Genomic DNA, 16,096 nt, shown 5'->3' with positions numbered 1-16,096 from the left:
TTCTCTCTGAAAGATAAAAACTAGAGGATTTCTAAGAGAAATGTAATATTCAAGTAATGTTACACTTATTTTTCCTAAACATTTGCCCCTTGATTTTTCTTTTCAGATGATCAGGATTAGGAAGTTGGACAACATTATTTATTTTAGAGTCTAGAATAGAATGCGGCCAGGCATGGTGGCGGGTGCCTGTAATCCCAGCTACTCAGGAGGCTGAGACAGGAGAATCACTTGAACCCAGGAGGCGGAGGTGGCAGGGAGCCTAGATTGCACCATTGCACTACAGTCTGGGCGACAAGAGTGAAACTCCATCTCAAACAAACAAGCAAAAAACCAAAACAACAACAAAAATGAATAGAATGCATGAAATCTTTTAAATTTTACATTCAAAAAATTTTTTTGAATTTTTTTAAACTTTTATTTTAGGTTCAGGGGTATATGTGCAGGTTTGTTACATAGGTAAACTCTTGTCACAGAGGTTTGTTGTACAGATTATTTCATCACCCAGGTACTAAGCATAGTACCCAATAGCTATTTTTTTTCTGATCCTTTCCCTCCTCCACTCTTCACCTCAACTAGGCCCCAGTGTCTGTTGATCTTCTGTTCATGTCCATGAGTTTTCATCATACAATGCATGAATTCTTTGGCTTTTATTTTGTTTTGTTTATTGAGATGGAGTCTCACTCTGTTGCCCAGGCTGGAGTATAGTGGCAAGATCTTGGCTCACTGTAACCTCTGCCACCTGGGTTCAAGCGATTCAAGTGCCTCAGTCTCCCAGGTAGCTGGGACCACAGGCGCGTGACACCAAGCCCGGCTAATATTTTTGTATTTTTAGTAGAGACAGGGTTTCAGCATGTTGGCCAGGCTGGTCTCAAACTCCTGACCTCAGGTGATCCACTGGCCTCAGCCTCCCAAAGTGATGGGATTACAGGTGTAAGCCACCATGCCCAGCCCATGTGTCAGTCTTTTTTTAAGAATTGGATGTGGCCAGGCGCAGTGTGGCTCACAGCTGTAATCCCAGCACTTTGGGAGGCCGAGGCGGGCAGATCACAAGGTCAGGAGATTGAGACCATCCTTGCTAACACGGTGAAACCCCATCTCTACTAAAAATTCAAAAAATTAGCCAGGTGTGGTGGTGGGTGCTTGTAGTCCCAGCTACTTGGGAGGCTGAGGCAGGAGAATGGCGTGAATTCAGGAGGTGGAGCTTGCAGTGAGCCAAGATCACGCCACTGCACTCCAGCCTGGGCGACAGAGCGAGACTCTGTCTCAAAAAAAAAAAGAGTAGTATGTATAGTTGAGGAATAACTGTGATAGCTTCTTTTTCATTAGAAATGAATATTTTCATATTAATATTTACATATAAATATCTGTATGAGTATGGATTTTAAAAAGAAAAATGCGATTTGCCTTAGTGGTCATAGGAAGTCTGTGTTCTCTCTTTTTTTTTTTTTTAACTTTTTATTTTATTTTGAGTTGGAGTCTCACTGTGTCTCCCAGGCTGGAGTGCAGTGGCATGATCTTGGCTCACTGCAACCTCCGCCTCCCAGGTTCAAGGAATTCTCCTGTCTCAGCCTCCCCAGTAGCCGGAATTACAGGCGCCCACCACCACGCCCGGCTAATTTTTGTATTTTTAGTAGAGACGGGGTTTCACTATCTTGGCCAGGCTGGTCTTGAACTCCTGACCCCGTGATCCACCCGCCTTGGCCTCCCAAACTGCTGGGACTCTCTTTTTTTTTCCCTCCTGGGCACTAAGGTTTCTCAGGGTCAAGTCTTCAGATCTAATCAAGCAATGTTTTGATGCTATGCTAGGTAGAGATCTGCCATATTTATGGAATCATTTATGTTACTTATCACTTAAATATTTCATAAAGATTTGTTTTCTTTTTTCCCTCCTATTCTAGTGAGACTCTATACAACTTTGTTTCTAATGTTAGAGAAAGCATTCACAGGGTAAGTACAGCTACTTTTCAAGGAGTTAGAACATCTTATATTTTAAGAAGTTTAATATTTATATTGTATTGGCTTTAGTTAATGTAGAATAGCAATATTTTAACTACCCCTATTTATCATGAAATGACAATTCTCTAAGATAGTAGAATAAGGCAACAGCCTGTGAATTATTTCATAATTTTGGGTTTCTTAGTTGCAGACGTCTGTGGAAAAGTCTGAGGAACATCTCAGTTCAAGAAGCCAATCTATTTTGGATTCTTTGGAGACTGTGGCCAAGACATGTGAGTGCCTCATGTTTGAGGTATCAGCAGAGGGCACTGGTGAATGATGAACATGAACTGTCTGACCCTAGCCTGGTTTCCAGTGGTGAGGTTCCTCACAGGGTTTCAGACGAGAGGATGGGTATATAGGGTTAGTCCTGAAGAGATGTGGAGCACACTAAGCTGGGTAGTGGGGCCCACCTCTATGTGACAATGCTCTGGTCCCATGATGCCTTTTGTGAAGCACTAATCCCCCACCTGGTAACCATGCTGCCTCAGGGCAGGTAGCTCTGCTAGGTTTCTCAACTCACTGCCTGAAGTGAGTCAGCAACATCCTTGAGTCTCAAATTGCTGCCTGTGCTGTCTATAGACACTGACTGCCCCCTTAAGAGTTAGAAATACCATAGTACCTGCTGCTGTTCTTGCTGCCTTGGTTTCAGTGAGAGCTGTGTTGTGAATCACAGCACCATTCTCAGTATTTTTTTTTTTCTTTTTTGAGACGGAGTCTCGCTCTGTCACCCAGGCTGGAGTGCAGTGGCGCAATCTCGGCTCACTGCAAGCTCCGCCTCCCGGGTTTGCACCATTCTCCTGCCTCAGCCTCTTAAGTAGCTTGGGACTACAGGCGCCCGCCACCACGGCCGGCTAATTTTTAAAATTTTTAGTAGAGACGGGGTTTCACTGTGTTAGCCAGGATGGTCTCCATCTCCTGACCTCATGATCTGCCCGCCTCAGCCTCCCAAAGTGCTGGGATTACAGGCGTGAGCCACCACGCCCGGCCCCATTCTCAATTTTACTTATAGTTTGTGGTTTATAAAATCCTGTGCTCCACCAATTAGTGGTTTACATTTAGATGAAACTGTGGCCCTTGTCCTATAAAGAGAAGAGAGCAAATATACAGTTCTCCTTAGGTGAATACCTCTCTAGAAGCACCTGTTTCCTAGCAAAACGATGAGCTGATGACTATGCATCTGCACTTGTTTGCATTTGTCTGTGTGTTTATTTTATAAACAAGTTGAAATCAACTTATTCAAATGCCATGGGATGGACTGCTCATAACAAAAATTAATGCCTTTTGTGTGGCCTAAAAATTAATCCCCAACTGTCTGCATAGAAGCACTATACTGTCTGCTGGATTTCAACCTGGGCATCCCACACACAGGGCAACTATGCATCTGTTTAGAAACTTGTTCTGGGGCCGGGCACAGTGGCTCACACTTGTAATCCTAGCACTTTGGGAGGCCGAGGCGGGCAGATCACGAGGTCAGGAATTCAAGTCTGGCCTGTCCAATATGGTGAAACCCCATCTCTACTAAAAATACAAAAATTAGCTGGGTGTGGTGGTGGGCGCCTGTAGTCCCAGCTACTTGGGAGGCTGAGGCAGAAGAATTGCTTGAATCTGGGAGGTGGAGGTGGCAGTCAGCTGAGATGGCACCACTGCACTCCAGCCTGGATGACAGAGCGAGTCTCCGTAAAAAAAAAAAAAAAAACAACAACAACAACAGAAAAAAACTTGTTCTGGAAGCGTTAAGTCTGTTAACCCCACAAGAAGTAGCAAGACAGACAGCAGAAGCAAATCAGGGACGCTTCCTTTGTATAACATGATAGAGTAACTCATTTATAAGTACCCAAGGAAAGCACTCTGTTTTTGTTTTACATTTAAAACTGGGTGGGCCGGGTGCAGTGACTCATGCCTATAATCCCAGCACTTTGGGAGGCCAAGGCAGGAGGATCGCTTGAGGTCAGGAGTTCGAGACCAGCCTGGCCAAAATGGCGAAACCCCGTCTCTACTAAAAATACAAAAATTAGCTGGGCATGGTGGCAGACACCTGTAATCCCAGCTACTTGGGAGGCTGAGGCAGGAGAATTGCTTGAACCCGGGAGGCAGAAGTTGCAGTGAGCTGAGATCATGCCACTGTACTCCAGCCTGAACAACAGAGTGAAACTCCCTGTATCAAATAATAATAATAATAATAATAAAACTGGGCAAAGTACAAAAAAGGAGGGTTGCAGCAAAAGTATGGCGTTTAAATCCCAGAAAAGGGAAAGGAAGTGCCTGAGGCCCCAACACAAGATTAAGGCAGAGAAAGAACTAAAACTGCATCTGGCTTAGAGTAGGCAAAGGGATCTGTTCCTTAATTTTCTTTTCCTTTTCTTTTCTTTTTTTTGAGACGAACTCTCACTCTTGTTCCCCAGCCTGGAGTGTGATGGTGCAAACTCAGCTCACTGCAACCTCTGCCTCCCAGGTTCAAGCGATTCTCCTGCCTCAGCCTCCGAAGTAGCTGGGATTACAGGTGCCTGCCACCATGCCTGGCTAATTTTTGTATTTTTAGTAGAGACGGGGTTTCACCGTGTTGGCCAGGCTGGAACTCCTAAGCTCAGGTGATCCACCCACCTCAGCCTCCCAAAGTGCTGGGATTACAGGCGTGAGCTACCGCGCCTGGCAGGTTCCTTAATTTTCAAAGGGTAAGACTCAGAAGAGAGGCCGGGCGTGGTGGCTCCCGCCTATAATCCCAGCACTTTGTGTTTTTGTTTTTGTTTTTTTGAGATAGAGTCTCGCTCTGTCACCCAGGCTGGAGTGCAGTAGCACGATCTCGGTTCGCCGCAACCTCTTCCTCCCGGGTTCAAGTGAGTCTCCTGCACGAGTCTCTCCTGCACGAGTCTCTCTGCACGAGTCTCATGCAGGTGCACTCCACCACATCTGGCTATTTTTTTTGTATTTTTACTAGAGACAAGGTTTCATTATGTTGGCCAGGCTAGTCTTGAACTCCTGACCTCAGGTGATCAGCCGGTTTCGGCCTCCCAAAGTGCTGGGATTATAATCGTGAGACACCACGCCCAGCCTAATCCCAGCACTTTGGGAGGCCAAGGTGGGTGGATTGCTTGAGTCCAGGAGTATGAGACCAGCCTGGGAAACATAGGGAGACTGTGTTTACAAAAAATAAACAAAACCAGCAGGGCATGGGACATATGCCTGTAGTCCCAGGTACTAGGGAGGGTGAGGTGGGAGGATCACTTGAGTCTGAGAGGTCGAAGCTGCCGTGAGCCAAGATGGTGCCACTGCACTCCAGCCTGGGAGCTAGAGCAAGACCCTGTCTCTAAACACTAAAACTAAAACTAAATAAATAAAATGAAAAAAAAAAAAAAAGACTCAAGGGTGGGCATGGTGGTTCATGTCTGTAATGCCAGCACTTTGGGAGGCCAAGGTGGGTGAATCACTTGAGGTCAACAGTTTGAGACTAATCTGTCCAACATGGTGAAAACCCGTCTCTACTAAAAATACATAAATTAGCCATGAGTGATGGCTGGCGCCTGTAATTCCAGCTACTTAGGAGGCTGAGACAGGAGAATCGTTTGAACCTGGGAGGTGGAGGTTGTAGTGAGCCGAGATGGCGCCACTGCACTCCAGCCTGGACGATAGAGTGAGACTGCATCTCAAAAAAAAAAAAAAAAAGGCCAGGCGTGGTGGCTCACGCCTGTAATCCCAGCACTTTGGGAGGCCGAGGCAGGCGGATCACGAGGTCAGGAGATCAAGAACATCTTGGCTAACACAGTGAAACCCCATCTCTACTAAAAATACAAAAAATTAGCTGGGCGTGGTGGCGGGCACCTGTAGTCCCAGCTACTCAGGAGGCTGAGGCAGAATGACATGAACCCAGGAGCGGGAGGTTGCAGTGAGCCAAGATCCTGCCACTGCACTCCAGCCTGGGCGATAGAGCCAGACTCTGTCTCAAAAAAAAAAAAAAAAAAAAAAAAAAAGCCCAGGCACAGTGACTCACACCTGTAATCCCAGCACTTTGGGAGGCTGAGGCAGGTGGATCACTTGAGGTCAGGAGTTTGAGACCAGTCTGACCAATATGGTGAAAACCCATCTCTACTAAAAAAAAATACAAAATTAGCCAGGCGTGCTGGTGCAGGCCTGTAATCCCAGCTACTTGGGCGGCAGGAGAATCACTTGAACCCGGGAGGCAGAGGTTTCAGTGAGCTGAGATTGCGCCATAGCACTCCAGCCTGGGCGACAAGAGCGAAACTCTGTCTCAAAAAAGAAAAAGAAAAAGACAAGACTCAGTAACAAACACAGTAGTATCATATGAATTAGGACAGGTCATTCTTGAAAATGGGCACAAGTAGCCTATCCAGAATAATTCTCTTTCTTGGTAGGAAATGATGGGAAGCAGAAAATTAATCATTGAGAGAGGAACCAGACAAATCTTGTAGCATATGACCAGGTCCAGTCCAGCTATCCTAGAGCATTGAACTCCACCTCAGTGCATTCTGCAAGTTTTCAGTCTCTACTCACTGCGCTCATCAGGGAATAGGGAAGTAAAGATACTGTGTGAAAGTGCTGTCTGTGTTGTTATGTAATTGGTGCCTTCACAGATGAGGTCATTAAATATTTTCCCAGTCAGCCTGCCTAGCCAGAAGGGTCACTGTGGCCATCTAATCTAACTCTTCTTGTTCTTCAGCTGAGGACACTAAGGACCAGAGTAATAAAGTGAATTACCAAAGCCTCTTGTATACTACTTTACCTCATATGTTAAGTCTGGTGACTAAATTATAAAAAGAACTGGAAGAAAACATGGACATTTTTTTTTTTTTTGAGACGGAGTTTCGCTCTGTCACCCAGGCTGAAGTGCAGTGGCGTGATCTTGGCTCACTGCAGCCTCTGCCTCCCAGGTTCAAGCAATTCTCCTGCCTCAGCCTCCTGAGTAGCTGGGACTACAGGTGCACACCACCACACCCAGCTAAATTTTATATTTTTAGTAGAGACAAGGTTTCACCATGTTGGCCAGGATGGTCTCAAACTCTTGACCTCGTGATCCACCCGCCTCAGCCTCCCAAAGTGCTAGGATTATAGGCATGAGCCACCACGCCCGGCCATGGACAACATTTTTATAATTTTAGAATGGGAAAAGCCTTTCTAAGCAAAATAGATATAATTGTTATGAAGAGTGAGATCCATCTATATGAATATGGTAGAATTGAAATATCTGTTCATTGTTAAATTAAAACAACAAAAAGGTGCTCTTCACGTGCTCCAGGATACATCTTGTTGGGAAGTGTGACCAGCCAGTGAAAATTGGGAAGAGAATCCCTAAAAAAGTTGGAGGTGGTCTCATCTTATACAAGGAGGCTGCCAGATCTTTCATTAGGCTCTCATCAGCACCTGAGGGAGAATAAAACTACAGAGTAAAAGGAAAATCACTGGCCATCCGGGGAAAAGCTTGCATCACAATCTGATCTCATCTCAACTGAGGCCTTGTCAAATTGCTAAAATAAAAACAAATTGTTTAAAAATCATCTTAACAGGAAAACAGATATTGTCCAGAATATGGAAATGGATTTTAAATGGCATTTTTACATAAAAGCTAAAAATATCTAATGTTTATAGTCAAAGCAAAAATGAAATGAATACTCTTATAGACACACATACACATACAAACAGAGGACCTATAATGTATATACAGATATGCACACGTATTAATGTAAAATTCCAGAAACCGATGATAATGTTAAATCCAGGAAGTGAGAACAAGGTTTGCAAAGGAGAGATTCAATCATTTTTCATTGTATGCCTTTTTATACTATTATGGTTTTCAGTTATTTTCATAACTAAATTTTTTTAAAAGAAAAAACATGGATAGACTTTGGAAGTAATGAGTTTGATACAAAAGCTCCTATAAAAGAGAAGACGCCAAACATATGTTGTCCTGGGGACAAGAACTGAATGTATGGGACCTCAGATGGATGCTTTCTGAGCACTTAATCCAGAATCAAACACTTCGCTTGCCTTTGTCATGCTCTGCTTTTGTGAGGGTCAGTAATGCCCATTGTTGCTAAGAAACATTACTATTTAGGAACTTCTCTATGGAAGGATAATTACATTTGCTCTCTACTATAAATATGTACATGGATGTCTGAAGAATATTTGGCTAATTGAGTTTAGGAGCAGGAATCCAATACCTAAGTAAACAGCCTCTTTCTAATTGATTGACACATGGAATTGAACTTGTACCTGTGGTGAGAAATATGGGAAAATTTGCTTTCTAAAAAATTCTTTGGGCCAGACACAGCAGCTCATGCCTGTAATCCCAGTACTTTGGGAGGCCGAGGCAGGCGGATCACAAGATCAGAAGTAGGAGACCAGCCTGACCAACATGGTAAAACCCCGTCTCTACTACAAATATAAAAATTAGCCAGGCGTGGTGGCGCATGCCTGTAATCCCAGCTACCCAGGAGGCTGAGGCAGGAGAATCGCTTGAACCCTGGAGGCGGAGGTTGCTGTGAGCCAAGATCGTGCCACTGCACTCCAGCCTGGGCGACAGAGTAAGACTCCGTCCCAAAAAAATAAAAAAATAAACTATGCTGGATTACATTGTTTCATGTTAGTTTAGGGGTTCCATTTTCACGTCTCAGTATGTTTACTTAGTTTTTGTTTGTTGGTTGGTTGGTTTGTTTTGAGACAGAGTCTCTCTCTGTCACACAGGCTGGAGTGCAGTGGCACAATCTCAGCTCACTGCAACCTCCCCTTCTCAGGTTCAAGCGGTTCTCCTGTCTCAGCCTCCCGAGTAGCTGGGACTACAGGCACATGCCACCATGCCTGGCTAATTTTTTTTTTTTTTTTTTTTTTTTTTGAGGTGGAGTCTCTCTCTGTCGCCAGGCTGGAGTGTAGTGGCACAATCTCGGCTCACTGCAACCTCTGCCTCCCGAGTTAAGTGTTTCTCCTGCCTCAGCCTCCTGAATAGCTGGGACTACAGGCGTGCGTCACCATGCCCAGCTAATTTTTGTATTTTTAGTAGAGACGGGGTTCACCATGTTGGCCAGGAAGGTCTCGATCTCCAGACCTTCTGATCTGCCAGCTTTGGCCTCCCAAAGTGTTGGGGATTACTGGCGTGAGCCACTGCACTCAGCCTTTACTTAGTTGTTGGTTTTTTGTTTTTGTTTTTTGAGATGGAGTTTTGCTTTTGTTGCCCAGGCTGGAGTGCAATGGCGTGATCTCGGCTCACCGCAACCTCTGCCTCCCGGGTTCAAGCGATTCTCCTGCCTCAGCCTCCCGAGTAGCTGGGACTACAGGCATGGCATGCGACACCACGCACGGCTAATTTTTGTATTTTTAGTAGAGACGGGGTTTCTCCATGTTGGTCAGGCTGTTCTCGAACTCCTGATCTCAGCTGATCTGCCCGCCTCGGCCACCCAAAGTGCTGGGATTACGGACGTGAGCCACCGTGCCCAGCCTACTTAGTTTTTATATCACGAGATTAGCCAGGCGTGGTGAGAATCAAGAGATTCTCCTGCCTCAGCCTCCCGAGTAGCTGGGATTACAGGCATGTGCCGCCACACCCGGCTAATTTTGTATTTTTAGTAGAGGCGGGGGTTTCTCCATGTTGGTCAGGCTGGTCTCGAACTCCCGACCTCAGGTGATCCACCCGCCTCGGCCTCCCAAAGTGCTGAGATTACAGGCATGAGCCACCACGCCCTGCCACCAAATTCATCTTGTTTGTTCAATTTTTTTCCCAACTGTAGGGAGACTACAGTAAACATTTCCCAAAACTTCCTGTGCAAAATTGCTGATTCCTATTGTTTTCATGCCATTTTCTGTTGTTATCCATTAGTGTTTGTGAATTTACACACTGAGGGAGTGAGGCATATGCAGTTTCCAGAAGGCAGCCAGCATTGCCACTGGGGTGGCACAGCCCTGGACCCACTTTTTAAAAATTGTGGTAAAATACACATAACATAAAATGTACCATTTCTTACTGCTTTTTTCTTTTCTTTCTTTTTTTATTTTTGAGATAGGGTCTTGCTCTGTCATCAAAGCTGGAGTGCAGTGGCACAATCACAGCTGACTGTAGCCTTGACCTCCTGGGATCAAGCAATTCTCCCACCTCAGCCTCCCGAGTAGCTAGGACCACAGGCACATACCACCCCACCCAGCTAATTTTTATTTTTCATTTTGTAGAGACAGGATCTCACTATGTTGCCCAGGCTGATCTAGAACTCCTGGGCCCAAGCAATCCTCCCACCTCAGCGACTTCTCAAAGTTGCTGGGATTATACGTGTGAGCCACTGTGCCCAGCCTGTTTATTATTTTTTCCCTCTTCTAGGCTGTAGAATTAGGCCGGGCATGGTGGCTCACTCCTGTAATCCCAGCACTTTGGGAGGCCGAGGTGGGCGAATCATGAAGTCAAGAGATCGAGATCATCCTGGCCAACATGGTGGACCCCGTCTCTAATAAAAAATACAAAAATTAACTGGGCGTGGTGTCACGTGCCTAAAGTCCCGGCTACTCGGGAGGCTGAGGCAGGAGAATTGCTTGAACCCGGAGGCAGAGGTTGCAGTGAGCTGAGATTGCACTACTGCGCTCCAGTCTGGCAACAGAACAGTCTCAAAAAAAAAAAAAAATCATGTAGGTAGATAGTTTTGTTCAAAATTGTTTCCCATTCTCCTAGCACAGTGTCTGACAATAAACTTTCAGATAAAGATGTATATTTCGGCCAGGCGTGGTGGCTTATGCCTGTAATCCCAGCACTTTGGGAGGCTGAGGCGGGTGGATCACCTGAGGTCAGGAGTTTGACACCAGCCTGGCCAACATGGCAAAACCTTGTCTCTATTAAAATACAATTAATAGCTGGGCATGGTGGTGCATGCCTGTAATCCTAGGTACTCCAGAGGCTGAGGCTGAAGAACTGCTTGAACCCAGGGGGCAGAGGTTGCAGTGAGCTGAGATCGTGCCACTGCACTCCAGCTAGGCGACAGAATGAGATTCTGTCTCAAAAAAAAAAAAAAAGAAAGCAAGAAAAAAGAATTCAAGTCCACCAATCTTGCCATGGCTCATACACCCCTCTGTGTAGCTGTGAACTGCCTTCCCTCAGCTGTGGCCTGCTCCTGGGCCCCTTGCTCACCATGTTTCAGCCATGCTGATCTCAGTTCCTCTGTTTGGAACGTGCTCTTTCTTCTGTTGGTAATATTCTTTCCCTTACAGTTTTATGACAATTCAGCTAAATATCAGTTTCTTAGGGAAATCTTACCCCTGAGAGTGACTAAGTCTACAGTTACATGGTCTCAAGCATAATATGTTTTTCCTTTAGAGCAGTTATTACATTTATAGTTATTTGTATAATTAGTCATTAACTACTTGTTTTCCCTAAGATTGCAATTTCAAGAGGGCTTTATTTGTAATTTTGTTTTTTTTTTTTTTTTGAGACGAAGTCTCGCTCTGTCACCCAGGCTGGAGTGGGAGTGCAATGGCGGGATCTCAACTCACTGCAACCTCTACCTCCCAGGTTCAAGCAATTCTCGTGCCTCAGCCAACCAAGTAGCTGGGATTACAGGCACCCGCCACCACGCCTGGCTCATTTTTGTATTTTTAGTAGAGACGGGATTTCACCATGTTGGCTAGGCTGGTTTTGAACTCCTGACCTGAGGTGATCTGCCTGCCTCAGCCTCCCAAAGTGCTGGGATTACAGGCGTGAGTCACCACGCCCGGCTAGCTTTATCTGTCTTGATAACTGCTATATCCATAGTGCCTGGCACATAACTATATGCTCATTAAACATTCGTTGAATAAATATAAAAGCATCTTCATATGACCTGTAGTCTAGCAAGAGGATGGCAATAAATTGCAACACAATGTGTCATTAAATAAATGTGTGTGTGTGTGTGTGTGTGTGTGCAGAATCTCACTGTGCAAAAGAGGAAAATCAGTATCAGTCCTGATGTAGTTAGCACCTAGGTCCCCAAGTCTATTTGGGTCCAAGTGTAAGTATGGGATAAATAAGTGGAGGGCAATAAATGATGGTAGGGCACATACACGGTGCTACCAGCAGAGAGAAGCAACACCCTAGCCGAGTGGAAATGGTATTTTCTGAGTAGGTGACTGCTGAAAGTAGAAGAAAGAATAGGAATTAGCTGGACTAAGGTGGTGATTGGTGGGTGGGGGGGATGACAGGGACAGAAACAGGGTACTTGAAGCTAAGGGAAGACTTTGCACCAAGGCCAATGGTGAGAGAGAAAACAGAGTCCAGAGACATGGAGGAGGACAAATGGGTAAAGGGAAGTGAGCCCAGATCTTGCTGGCCAATTTAAAGATTTAGATTTTGTTCAGTGGCCAGTGGGATGCCATCGAAAGTTTCAATGGGCTGGGCATGGTGGCTCACGCCTGTAATCCCAGCACTTTGGGAGGCTGAGGCGGGCAGATCACCTGAGGTCAGAAGTTCGAGACCAGCCTGGCCAACATGGTGAAACCCCGTCTCTACTAAAAATACAAAAATTAGCCGGGCGTGGTGGCATGCACATGTAATCCCAACTACTCAGGAGCTGAGGCAGGAGAATCACTCAAACCTGGGAGGCGGAGGTTGCAGTGAACCAGGATCGCGTCACTGCACTCCAGTCTGGGTGACAGAGCTAGTCTCCGTCTCAAAAAAAAAAAGAAAGAAAAAAAGTTTCAATGAAGGTTTCAGAGGGTGCATTCTACTAAGATCACTCTGATGACAGGGCCAAGAAGGAAGGCCACAGAGGCTTTTATGCTGTTGTCTGGGCAACTGATTCTCAGAGTCCCCAGCAGGTGCTGAGGTTAGGTCTGCCCTAGCCAGGATCTTGTCAAGGAAGGAGGGAAGGAGAGCCTGGAGGAACCACTCCGGTCTGCATCCAGCTCCTCCCTTTTCACTGCTGTGGTTCTGTGGTTTGAGCAAATGGGACATACCATACATAGTCTTCAGGAGGTGAATTGTCATTGTTTTGTATTTAGTACAAGAGACTGTACAGGCCCAGAATGACCTGGTGTTTGAGGCAGTCCAGGACAAAGGCAACATGGAGCAGGCCATCCTTGAGATGAAGGAAAGATTTGAAGCTGTAAGTGTAAACCCCAACCTCTTTCCAAGTGTGTTTTGGGCTTTGAACTAGACCCAGAGAGAAACTTTTTTTTTTTTGAGACAGAGTCTCACTTTGTCATGCAGTGGCGCAATCTTGGCTCACTGCAACCTCCGCCTCCCATGTTCAAGCAATTCTCCTGCCTCAGCCTCCTGAGTAGCTAGGACTTACAGGTGTGCACCATCACGCCCGGCTAATTTTTGTATTTTTAGTAGAGAGGGGGTTTTTCACCATATTGGCCAGGATGATCTCAATCTCTTGACCTGGTGATCCACCTGCCTTAGCCTCCCAAAGTGCTGGGGATTACAGGCGTGAGCCACTGCACCTGGCCGAGAAACCTTTAAAGTTGCAAATTTTCAGCTAAGAGCAGAGACCAGCACAGGCCACTTGGAAAGGGGCCAGCATATAGGCTAACTTCCTTCCCCAAGGTTCCTTGACATGATGTGGGCCCCAGGGGTTCAACTCCAGAGTGTAATTGTGCTTACCCTGGGAGGTTCCCTACAAGGAGCAAGCCTTGGTTCTGCTGTCACATCCATTGGTCTGTTCTCACGTTTTATTGTGCTTTCTGACTTGCACTGTCCATCACTGTCTTTCTCACTGCCTCTCTCCCCAGAGACAAGCAGAGTTTATAGAAATGAAGTCCAACCTGAAGCACCTTGAAGTTTTAGTTGCTCAGCAGAGTCAGGAATTCCACCATCTGTGTGAGCAGCTAGGCCAGCTGAATGTGCCCAGTGTCCTAGCAGAGCTGAAGAGATTGATCTCAGTGCCTCCAGTGAAAGACAGCACTTCTCAGACGTCGCCACCTTTGGCCCAGAGCCTCAACCTCACCAGGCAGGAAAAATACACCTCTGAGAAACCAGTTTTATGGCAGGCCCAGGCCTTCCCTGCTGCATGGAATCCTGGTATGGGCTCCCTACAGCCTGGAGAATTTGGTGTCTGGGGTGAAGGAGCAAAGAATGATGCTCTCCAAGAAGAGGCTGCACTGCCAGCATTTGCGTCCCATGAAAGAAATAGGCATGTAAAGGACAAGGCGGTGCAGACTAACTGCAAGAACTGGGCTGTTACTAAAACAGGTGCCAAGAACCATGGTTCCAGCATCCCAGGCCATAAGATTCCTAGTGACAGGGATCTGGTTTCCCAAGGAGCCTCACAGCTCACATCACTGGAGATAAACAACTTTTCAACCAGCATTAAGAATGCCTGCCCAAAATATCAAGCCCAAAGTATGTTTTTGTGTGACCCACGTGAACATTTGGTGATTAAACAGAAAGATGGGACTGTAGAAATGCGAGGGAAAGACAAGAAGCAGCAGCCCAGGAAGGCCCACAGGGCCCACAGAGGCAGGCTCCTAGCCAGCAAGCAAAAACAAATCCCAATCCAGACCTGGAAATTCAATTCCAAATATCAGAGTCCTCAGCCTGCAATTTCTGTCCCTCAAAGCCCCTTCCTGAGGCAGCAGGAACCCCATGCTCAGCCTCTGCATCTGCAGTGTCCCAGGAGCCCCAAAAAACCAGTCTGCCCTATTTTGGGAGGAACAGTCGTGCCCAATAAGGCAGCAAGGGCAGTGCAGGGAAGATTCTTGCAGCTCAGCGGGTGCTCTTCCCAAGACGACAGGCTACTTTCCAGCAGTTCCCAGGGGGACCACCAGATGAGCTGGTTCAGTGGCCTCCATCTCGGATGTTCAGAGACCCCTCTATGCAAGGAGGCAGGAAAGAATTTGCTCTATGACCTGGGTTTTGATAGCAGTGATGATGATGGCTTCTGACCAGTCCACAGTTGATTTATTGGTCTCAGCTAGAAAGACAAATTGCAGGACATTTGGGCTGGCCAACAGCAGAAAGTCCCTGAAGCCTGCCAGGTACCCAGGGTCAGAGGCCCTGCTGAGGTGGGGTCAATGAGCACGAGGGCAGGGAAGGTCCAGCATTCTGGGTACCAGGTGCTGCCCCTGACAAGGATTAAGTGCATCCTTATTTATTGGAATGAAATGTGAAAATGGTGGTGATGAGAGCTGAGGCAGCAGCCTGGTTGTGGGGCATCTGGAGCAGGGTGCCTGTACTTTGGCCAAAGGCGGGCAGGCCTCCTTATGGAATATTGTGTAGCAGAAGGGCTCTCGTAAAACTGTTGCGGTAGCAGCATGACTCCAAACAACATTTTTGGGTCTTTAAAATATTCCCTACACATGACCAATACATTTTCAGGCCTCAGGATTTGTTTGTTTCTTATTTTTAGCCACTTATGCTACCAGAGTGTTTGCATTTTTTGATCAGTAGACATATTACAGGACACCCTAAATCTTCTTGTGAACAGAGAAAATAAAATGATAAGCCTGCCAGTGAAAGAAGTGACATGCGCTAGCAAATGTCCAGAGCATCACTGCTCACAAGTCATTTTTCTTCCTGGCTTTTTCCCTTGTCCTGTTTTTTCAAGCACTTTCTTAAAACTAATAATATTGTAGACCTTGTATTATTTCTGAAGAGCAGTGGGCTTATATGGGACTTTGGCTTTCCATTTTATCTTGCTGAAGTTTTTGAGTTTTTGCAACACATATGTATTTTTTGTTATCAGAAATAAGATAAAACATTTAAAAGCACACATATTTTTTCTTTCTTCCCCTCGCCCCACCCCGAGATGGAGTATTGCTGTGTCACCCAGGCTAGAGTGCAGTGGTGTGATCTCAGTTCGCTGCAATCTCTGCCTCCCGGGTTCAAGCAATTCTCCTGCCTCAGCCTCCCAAGTAGCTGGGATTACAGGCCCACCACCACACCCAGCTAATTTTTGTATTTTTAGTAGAGACGGGGGTTTCACCATGTTGGCCAGGCTGGTCTCGAACTCCTGACCTCATGATCTGCCTGCCTCAGCCTCACAAAATGCTGGGATGACAGGCATGAGCCACTGCGCCTGGCCTATTTTTTCTTTCAAGTTTATCAAACTGATGTCCCAGTTTAATTTTTTAAGTTTACTTAGGAAATGAAATAGAAGCCAGGCACAGTGGTTCACACTTGTAATCCTAGCACTTGGGGAGG

General features: G+C 46.1%; 1 protein-coding gene across 1 annotated transcript in view; it reads left to right on the top strand.

Moving 5' to 3' along the window:
• Positions 1-15,775, top strand: part of CCDC36 (coiled-coil domain containing 36) — a 53,238-nt gene extending 37,463 nt beyond the window's left edge. Inside the window, exons 5-8 of the mRNA XM_003257049.3 lie at positions 1,899-1,947; positions 2,141-2,228; positions 12,952-13,055; positions 13,687-15,775. Of these exons, the coding sequence (XP_003257097.1) occupies positions 1,899-1,947; positions 2,141-2,228; positions 12,952-13,055; positions 13,687-14,838 (1,393 nt within the window). The 3' untranslated portion in view covers positions 14,839-15,775. The remainder of the gene's footprint in view (positions 1-1,898; positions 1,948-2,140; positions 2,229-12,951; positions 13,056-13,686) is intronic.
• Positions 15,776-16,096: the final 321 nt, after the last annotated feature.

This window comes from Nomascus leucogenys, chromosome 4 (genome assembly GCF_006542625.1).
Source record: "Nomascus leucogenys isolate Asia chromosome 4, Asia_NLE_v1, whole genome shotgun sequence".
NCBI lineage: Eukaryota > Metazoa > Chordata > Mammalia > Primates > Hylobatidae > Nomascus > Nomascus leucogenys.
Note: the sequence above shows the minus strand (reverse complement) of the source record. Positions and strands in the feature narration are given on the sequence as shown.